This window comes from Adiantum capillus-veneris, chromosome 13 (assembly GCF_014529385.1).
Source record: "Adiantum capillus-veneris isolate H3 chromosome 13, ASM1452938v2, whole genome shotgun sequence".
Taxonomy (NCBI): Eukaryota; Viridiplantae; Streptophyta; class Polypodiopsida; order Polypodiales; family Pteridaceae; genus Adiantum; species Adiantum capillus-veneris.
This window is the reverse complement of record NC_140943.1, coordinates 142,602,061-142,611,973: the sequence shown is the minus strand read 5'-3', so window position 1 is coordinate 142,611,973 and position 9,913 is coordinate 142,602,061. Positions and strand designations below refer to the sequence as shown.

General features: G+C 45.6%; 1 protein-coding gene across 1 annotated transcript in view; it reads right to left on the bottom strand.

Annotated features, from left to right (window-relative positions):
- Positions 1–216: 216 nt before the first annotated feature.
- Positions 217–9,913, bottom strand: part of LOC147444994 (vacuolar protein sorting-associated protein 9A-like) — a 90,089-nt gene continuing 80,392 nt past the window's right edge. Inside the window, exon 5 of the mRNA XM_086527486.1 lies at positions 217–1,226. Within this exon, the coding sequence (XP_086383612.1) occupies positions 450–1,226 (777 nt within the window). The 3' untranslated portion in view covers positions 217–449. The remainder of the gene's footprint in view (positions 1,227–9,913) is intronic.

Here is a 9,913-nt window from a genome sequence, read left to right as displayed (position 1 = left end):
CAAAGCCAATTGTAGCCCATTAAGCATACAATTGTATGCTTTGTCCTTTCAATTCTCGAAGACTCTATGTGGTCAATATGATCCAGAAGCCAGACCAGCATCTATGAAAACGGCACTTTCAAGTTCTTGTTCAAGTCTCGATCCATGTGATAATGCATAGATGATGCACAACATGCACATAAAGTAATGATTGTTTGCTTCTGACACCAAGCAACAGGCTACAAAAAATCGAATCTGCATTACTTCGAATCATTACATGTAAGCTTTGTCAAGAGCAAACTATGCTCAGAAATAATTTACAGGCTTCTTGTGACGTCATTATCGGGAGGTGCAGTTAAGGTAAATGCTGCAGACAGTTCACATTTGTGGAAATTTCTTAGATCTTCCCGAAAAGTGTCACACCTCCTGTGCTTGTGATCTGCTCCTATGTCCTGGCCATCTTCAGTAATTCAGCTTTCATTCACCAATATCACATTTTTGTCTGCCATTTCATCCCCAGAAGAAGCGGAATTGCCTTGAATGAGTCTAGCAGAGTTTTCCAGTAGCTCTTTCGCGTCCTCTGTTTCTGGCACCCTCTTATCATCGACCATGTCCTTGGCAGCTGCTGGATGCTCTGCTGCCACTTCATGTCTTTCTTCCCACCCAGTGTCATCAGAAGCACCCCTAGACTTGCCTACACTACCAGCGGATTGTTCGAGAGTCAATTTTTCCACAGACTTATGCAAGGCATAATATTTCAAAACCAGCTCTTTATAGTCATTCAAAAGTGATTCCACATCCTCAACTCGAAGATCACCAACTGTTGCATACAAAAATGGATATTCCCTTGCAAGAAGGCCGGCCTTATCAGCTTGCAACACTGCTAATGATCCACTGGTCTGCAAGTTCTCTACAGACATCTTATTTTCTTTTGGGGACGTCGCAGAACCACCTACAAGCATGGTCTGAACTTCCAGGTTTTCTGTGGGTTGAGAATGAACCTGCTCAGGAAGCACATCAAGAGCACGAGGGAGACTTGTCATTGCATCAAATGATTCTTTTGCCAACATCATTTTCCTCTGGAATTCCTTCTCATCCATGGAGATTGACGCCGCATCCAGATTACCAATGAAGGATTCGGCTGACACAAGGTTAGTAAAGAAGTAAGCTGCCTCTGAAACCAGCCTAGACTGGTGCCTGTACCGTTGGATGAACAAAAGGTTTGAATACAGTTGCGGGGGGTTTGCCTGCAAACAAGCAAGGCAAGAATCTCTCTCTCTCTCTCTCTCTCTCTCTCTCTCTCTCTCTCTCTCTCTCTCTCTCTCTCTCTCTCTCTCCACTCTAGGTACCCCTCATTTATTTTTACTTTTATGTTCCTCAGACATTGTACTAGAGTCTAGAGTCACACATGACAGCAACCTTTTGGTATCATAGGTCATTTTGGCCTTTTGAAGACGTTAATATATCATTTCATCTCTCTCTCTCTCTCTCTCTCTCTCTCTCTCTCTCTCTCTCTCTCAGCCCAGCCCCCTCGCGCCACCCTCAGGTCATTCTGTTGGGCTCTCTTGCAAGCAGGCGCAATCTTTCCAGTGATTGCACTGTTATCAGCCCTTGGCCTCTCTCTCTCTCTCTCTCTCTCTCTCTCTCTCTCTCTCTCTCTCTCTCGCGCGCGCCACCCCGCACTCAGCCTTGCTAGTGCACATTTCAGCAGTGCAGAACCTGCAGAAATTTTCAAAGTTTGAATAATTTCAGAGGGGCAGGAAATTTTCAGATTTTCAGCCTTTCAGAAATTCAGAAGTGCAGAAATTCTCATATTTTCAGTACTTTCAGAATTGCAGAGAATGTAGATGGGTGTGGCGTAAGTATGTATGTGTGATGTGGGAGCGCAATACACATGTATACATAATGAGGAAACATGCATCTACATAGTGTGGTCTTCTCTACCCCTTTTTTCTCTCTACCTCTCCCTCTCCCACTGTGCTTCTTGAACATGAAGAAGCAAGTGGACAAGGGCGACCCTTCGAAACAGGCCATTCAAAAATGCAAAGAAGAAATGTGCGAGACCATCAACAAAATTAACCGCAACCTCCTAGGCACAACAAAGATGCTCGAAGAACGCATATCGGCTCAGGACAGCAAGATAAACACACACTGAAAGCCGTGTGACTACCCAAGATGCGGAGATTGCATTACTCAAGAAGGAGCTTGCAGAGATGCAATCACGAAACACACTTGAAGAGGGAGAGCTTCAACCCTCAGTAATTGAAGAACTCAACACGATCAAATAGCAAGTGTGGGCCATCACAGAGGGGGAGGAGCAACACAAAGAAATGATGACTTCCTGGGTGGATGTTATCACAAAGACTCAACAGAAAGCAGATGAGGCCGAGACATGGATCGAGGTTGCCAAGAAAGGGAAAGGCAAGGAGACAACGTCCACACCCACCATTAGTAACTTGACACTAGAGGAGGAACAAAGGAGATGTGTGCGTGCCTTACAAGTGAGAATTTGTGGCCTTAAAGACAAGGATGAAGAGGTAAAAGAACTCATGACTATGATGGGGGTTAATGAGCCGACGCATACAAGAGCTTGGAGAGTGGGCAATAAGAAAATGGCAGCAATGGGGAAATCTAAAAGGAAAGTGCACTTATCGAGGAACATAAAATCGTTGCACCTTAGAAGGTTCTGGAACGCCCGCTGCCCACCCCCCCCCCCCCCCCCGGACGCCTTGCGCACTGCCTCAGCCTGCCGCCCGTCTGCTCCAGCTCGCCCCCTTGCTGCCTGCTCGCCCTACCCGCATGCTGACCATCCCGCTTCTGTAGCTGCCAAGGCAGCTGGCATACCTACAATACGCGTTCTGGTTAGTGACACCCACACTCTCCCGACGGTCGTTCTACTACCTTGGGTGAGTGGTGGTTGGCTTCGCCAGACTATGGAGTACTCGGGCCTCCCGAACTAGTGCTTTATTTGTCGATAAATGGGAATGTAGCAAAGGCCTGTCCACGGAGGAGGCAGAGACCCAGCCCCAGCCTCCTAAGACTGGCCAGACACAGCAGTCCGAGTCTTAGGGAGCTCAGGCAGGATCCTCCTCCGAGCGTGGTGCCCAGGCAGGGAGGGATGGCAGCAGGTTCGTGGTTGCCGTCGCTAAGGTCCTGGCCAGCAACAGTGGGTTCCCCCACAGGGCACCGTTTTGACCCCTTACAGTAGGACGAGGCCACAGTTTACTCTACACCTCAACTTCACCACCGACCCTCCTCCCCTGGTGCAACCAGTATGACTTTTTGGAAGATAAAAGCAAGAAAGTCCGAGAGTTTAAGGAAGGTGGACAGTCGATCAAATTTGACACTTTTTCAGGATACCAAGATGCTTCGAAGGCTTTGTCTTTTATACATCACTTTGACATCGCTTTCACGGGAGGACACTACTCAGAGCACTCCAAGATTCGGAGAGCTGCCTCTTACTTTAAGGGGAATGCTCGCACTTGGTGGTCCACACTTCTTTTAAACAAGACTACGCCAGTTAAATGGCTGAAATTTAAAAAGCTTTTTATTTCTTCTTGGTTGACGCAAGAATATGAATGAGATATACGAGCTGCTTGGAACCATCTTCGGATGACCAAGAGAGATACAGTGAATGCTTACTGTGAGAGATTCTGGAGCTCTTTTCTACCCGCCTCTTCATTCAAGAAGATCTCGTTCAGAGAACAGATTGAGCGGTTCACCTTGGGTCTACCTACAGAGATCCGAGGATGACATGCATGAGAGTTCAAGAGCAGCTGAGGAACATGGAAGAAAAGGCAAGATGAAAACAGGGTTGGTGCCAGATTGTGTGGGTACGGATCCCAACACCATGGACGAGAGTACAGAACTTTGCCGAGCTTGGGGCAAAGTGAAAGATCAAGAGGCCCTGATCTTCTTCGATGGAGGAGCCAAGGCCAACTTCATTTCACCGGAATTGACGGCGCGGCTCGAGATCACTCCCGATCGGATGGGACCACTTGCGGAGGCAGTTATAGCGGCACCTAGCAGGGACATAGCCATTACACTTGTCATTGGCAAACTTCGATTGCATCGTCAGGGGTATTTGGGGGTATGAGGACTTTTTCATAATGCCTTTGGAAGGTTGTGATGTTCTCTTAAGGATTCCCTGGTACCACAAGAACAACGCCGTGGTCGATTATCGGGCGAGGAAAGCGACATTGACTACACAGAAGGGCAGAACCATTGTACTTGATATTAAACTGAAGGGCGATTTCTAAATTAATCAAATCCAGTCTGTTTGTTTACTCGATCTTTATGAAAGAATTGAGCGGTAAGGATAGGACAAATATGTCTAAACTTGATAAAGAACGCCAAGATTTTCTCCACGCTCACGCCGATTGCTTCTCAGAGGGCCTACCAGGCGAGTTACCACCTGCTCGTCCTGAAGATCATACCATTGATCTGATACCTGGAAGCACACCACCGAACCGGTCACCTCACCGTGTGAGCTGAGCACAGAATGAAGAGATTATGAACCAAGTGAAAGACCTCTTGGAAAGGGTCTTGTCCAGCCTAGTACTCCACCGTATTACTCTCCACTGTTGTTGGTTTTGAAGAAAGACGGATCTTGGAGAATGTGCATCGATTATAGAGCTCTCAACAAAATCACCATCAAGAACAGATTTCCGATTTCTAGGATCAACGATATACTCGACAGATTACGGGGATCCTTGTGCTTTAGCAGGATTGATCTAAAGAGTGGATATCATCAGATCAGAATTGCGCCGAGAGACGTCTACAAGACAGCTTTTCAGACGACTTTTGGGTTATTTGAGTTTTCGGTGATGCCTTTTGCATTTTACTGTCTTTACAGACCATCAAAGTTTGCGCTACTTCTTGTCACAGAAGCAACTATCGGAAAAGCAGATGCGGTGGGCGAACATCTTGTCACATTCCAGATTGTCAATGTGCAGGGACAGAAGAATGTGGTGGCAAATCCTTTGTCTTGGAAGCCGTTGGTTCTGGGTATTTCCGCGATACATCATAGGAGCTTCGAGGATATGGTCGTCCAGTATGCCACAGATACAGATTTTGCAGACGTTTTCACACGGATACGGGATGAGAAGACAATAGCAGGATATTCCATTCGGGATGGCTACTTGATGAGAAACACCATGTTGTGCGTTACACAGCCGTTGAGGGAAAAGGTTATGACTGAATGCCACTGTCCACCTTTTACGGGTCGTCGCGGCATTGCTACCACCATGAAAGGGGTAGAGAGATACTTCTTTTGGCTGAGACTCAAGAAGGATGTGGAAGAGTTTGTGCGTAGTTCCTTAGTATGCCAGAAGGTCAAGTTTGACAGGCATAAAGCACAGGGATTGTTACAGCCTTTACCCATACCCACCCGCCCCTTGGAAAGTATTGCAATGGATTTCATTTTTTAACTCCCAAGAACTTAGGGTGGTCACGATGGTATCTGGACTGTTATTGACAGATTTAGCAAGCAGGCTCATTTCATTCCAGTGAAGAAAACAGTCAAGCCGGATCATTTAGCGAGACTGTTTGTGGCCCAGATTTTCAAATTACATGGCATGCCTGAGACGATTGTCTGCGACAGAGACCCCAGATTTATGAGTTTGTTTTTGGAAGGCAATTTGGGAGAGCATTGCTACGCAGTTGCAGTTCTCGTCATCGCTCCACCCGCAGACTGATTGGCAATCTAAGATTGCAAATTCAGTGGTTCTAGATTTATTGAAGTCTTATATCTCGGATCAGAAGACTCAATGGTAAAAGTACCTACCTTTGGTGAAATTTGCCTACAATAACACAATACACTCTTCGATGGGGAAGGCACCATTTGAGATTGTTGAAGGTGCTGCTAAGGTTCCACCCTTCCTAAGCACGAAAGATAAGATCTTTGAAGCGGATGAATATACGCGAGACTTAGATACGGCTTTTGCCAAGGTTCGCGAGACTTTGCAGAAGTCTCAACAACGACAGAAAAAGGCAGCGGATCGCCATCGTCACGACTTGAAATTGAAGGAGGATGATTGGGTGCTCTTACGTTTTGAGAAGGCACCCCTGAGAAAGAAGAAGGGAAAGGAGAGGCTTTTTCCAAAGCTTAGTATGTGATACTACGGACCTTTCCAGATCACCGAAAAGATAAATGATGTCTCCTTCCGACTGAAATTGCCTGATACTTGGAGGATTCACAATGCATTTCATGTGAGACTCTTGAAACCTTTTAAAGGTGATGTGCCTGATGATGGGGAGCCTGATGAGCAACCCAAAGTGGAAGAAAACGAGATCCTTGTTCCTGAACAGATTTTGACACATAAGGATACGAAGAATAAAGGTAAAGTCCAAAGGCGGTTCTTGGTTAAGTTCAAGAACTATCTTGCATTGGATGCGAAGTGGATGGAGGAGGAGGACCTAGCAGATACTCCTCAAATCGTGAAACTTTACCTCGATGCTTTTGCTTTAGCATAGTCTACTTCAAATGGAACCCAGAATTCAGCTTGGCCGGAGATCTGGTGCAGTGGGATGCACAAGAGGAGAGTCACTCCGCTCCTTTGTCAACAGATGCCTTGATTTTGATACTAGAGCCATTGATGTCTCTTTGAGCTTCAATATTCTGCTGTATGGCTTTATGAAATGGAATTCCTGATTATGATACTGATTTGTTCTTGACTTCTTTTAAGTGCAGGAACTGATAGATGAAATGACTGCAGCATTTTGGTCTGATTGATCTCGAATAGACATGGTTGTAATAGGGGTTAGTCAATCGGACATCGATGAGGACCCGATTGGATCTAGATGTGATTGCTAGCTACATTGCCAATAAATCATGGTCTAAGATCCGAATGAATGTTGAATGTCATGTGATGTCGAGTGATGTCCTGTGATGTGACTGTCGATTGGTACATGTGCTAGATGTGTGTTCCTAGTACGTAGGTAGTAACAATCAGTGTCTGCTAAGACGGTTTATGGCTTCTGTCGGTTTTGCAGGCGTAATCGAGGGCGATTACAATGCTTTCAAGAGGGGGGTATGTCACAAAGTGATGACGTGTCTGCCCGAGAGCATGCAAAAAACCCTAGCCCTGACTGCTGCTAAAAACCCTAATCCTAAAACCTGCAAACCCTAAAATCTGCCAGAAACCTAACCCTAACCCTAACCCTAAAACCTATCCTAAACCATAACCCTAAGCCTGGCAGTAGGAATTGATTCCGTAAAATGAGCTGGATGATGACGTGGCAGAATTTCCAGATTTTGCGACGGATTTTCAGCTGCTGAGCGACGACAGTTTTTGCTTTATTCCTCCACGCAAATTGTGTGTGTGTGTGTGTGTGTGAGAGAGAGAGAGAGATAGATAGATTTTATTATCGTCCTCGGAGGTCAAATATGACCTATGGGACCAAAGTTACATGTGATGTAGTATGTGTATGGCTGATGAGTGACTCTCGATGCTCCAAAATTGTAGTGATGAGAGTCGCAATGGAGAGCCCACACTTTGGCTGGGAGAGGAAAGTGTGTAGGTCTAAGTTATGGCTGAAAATGTGAGAGAAGCAAGTTCGGATGTGATCAAAAGCTGAGCACTCTAGTAGTGTGTGGTACTCAAACTCTCGAACTTGCAGTGAGCATAATGTGCACAATCGATTTGACTCTTCTCCATTGCCCCAACGCCCTATCTCGCATCGAAGGAAATGGGAGCTAAGCCGAATTGCTGCGATAGTGCGTATCGCGGACAAGGGAATAGGCTCAAGCATGTAAGTGTGAGTACGGTTTCCTCTCTCAGCGAAGAACATGGTTTTGTAGTTGGGGGCAATATAGGTGGTGTAATGTATGAAGCGTGACCCACCGGATTTCTCCCAAGCCGTAATACATTGGCGTTGTAGAAAAGCTTCATTCACTTGAGAGTCGATCGAGAGCGAGAGAGAGAGAGAGAGAGAGAGAGAGAGAGAGAGAGAGAGAGAGAGAGAGAGAGAGAGAGAGAGAGAGAGAGAGAGAGAGAGAGAGATTTTTGCTTTATTTTGTAAAGTGCTCAAGAGAGCTTGAGAGAGAGATTCTGCTTTTGGAACTAAAGCTTTTGGGGCTCTGCTTTTGGCATCCCTTGTAAAACTTTAAATAAGCGGTTTTGGGCTCACTCTGCAGAGCATCTGGACGTAGAGTCTGAGAGCGAAACCCTAACCGCTCTCTTCTACTTTGAACATTGATTAATACATGAAGAAATACCGAAAGGGGCGCCAGTCTTTGGGGCCAATATCTCTAGGCACGGAACTCTGCCAGGCCAGTGCAAATCTATTGTGATCTGTGAATTGTTTTGAAGTGGTTATTTGGTGCTGTCATGATTGATTCTTGACTTGGAGTGTCCAAGTCTGTTACAGTGTGCATGTGTGTGTGAGAGAGAGATTTTGGAGAAACTTAAAGGGCAAGCAAGTTTAGAGTTGTGATCACTTGCTTCTTATGGATATATACACAAATTGTAGGCATATGAGCAACCGAAAGCCAGAAGGATGCCATGTTATGGTTCACTCCCATGAATGCCCTCTTTTTTTACTATTGGAGACATATGTGCGGCCTTAAAAAGTTGTCCACTTCCAAAGTGGGAGATCTTCAAGGCATCATACCGAAAATGATTAAATAGATGGAACAGGCATCACATCATTGGATGTATGATATGTTCGACCTTGCCAGTGTAACAAGGAACGGGTGGAACGCAGCCCAAACGATCTGAAACAGCGTTCCAGACGAGTCCCATCCCCGAAACGGAGTCGAGAACAGAACATCGTTCCGGAACAAGGTGTAATAGGAACCGTGTTCCAGAACGGGGCAAAACGGGCAAAAGTAGACATTTGGGGGCAAAAAAGTAGGCATTTGGGGACAGATTTGGTGCAATTTGAGAGTATGTTTGGGGGCAGTTTTAGGGTTGTTTAGGAGTTGATTTGGGACTAAGCTGAATGGAGGCAATTCAAGACTTACTTTAGTCGACCATTCCGGCCCCCTTCCCGTTCCGGGTCCCCCTCCTCCTCCCCGTTCCCTTCCCGTTCCGGACCCTCCCGTTCCCGTTCCTGTTCCCCGATCCCGTTTCTATGGACCTTGCACCTCAACATGGTATGCCTTGTGATTGGAGTACTAATTTGGTCAAGCCTTTGCATAATGGAGGGGATGTAAAGAATGTAAATAACTATCGCACAATAATGATTGGGTCTATTATAGAAAAGTTATTTGGATGTGTAATGGAGATAAAATTGAGTGTATGGGCCGAAAAGAATGGCGAGCATGCAAAAGGACAAGCAAGTTTCCATCAACGTCATAGCCCCATTGATCATCTTGTCACTCTTCGTGTTCTCATGGAGGAAAGCGAGTTGAAATGTAAGTGATTCCACGTAACAATTTGTGGAGAAGGATGGAGGAACTCAATGTACCGAGTGAGTTTATGCTTGCAGTTTCTCGAACCTATGAGAAGGTGATATGTCGATTGCGCATGGAAAGAGGAATTTCAGAATTTTTTGCAAGCACTGTTGGGATCATACAAGGATGTCCGTTGTCACCAACTCTCTTAGGTTTATGCATTGGTTAATTGGAATAAAGGGTACTTTATGCAACAAGAAGGCATGGAAGAGGTTACTATTTGCAATGCAATAATCATGCTTTTGTTGTATGTAGCTAATGTAGTGCTTCTATCACATACTTTAGAGGATGCACAACAGCTTATGGTTGTCCTCCAAAACTTGTTCTTGCATAGTGGACTGATTGTCAATGAATCCAAAACAAAGATTATGCTTGCGAAAACCAACCATAAGGACAAGTCATCCGTTGTATACAACAATGAGACACTTGAAGTGGTCTAGAGCTTTAAGTAACTTGGCCTTGAGGCTCTGGCCAAATCACTATGTCTCATTTGAAAGCTAGGAAGAGAGCGTACTATGCATTTGAGAACATGTGTAA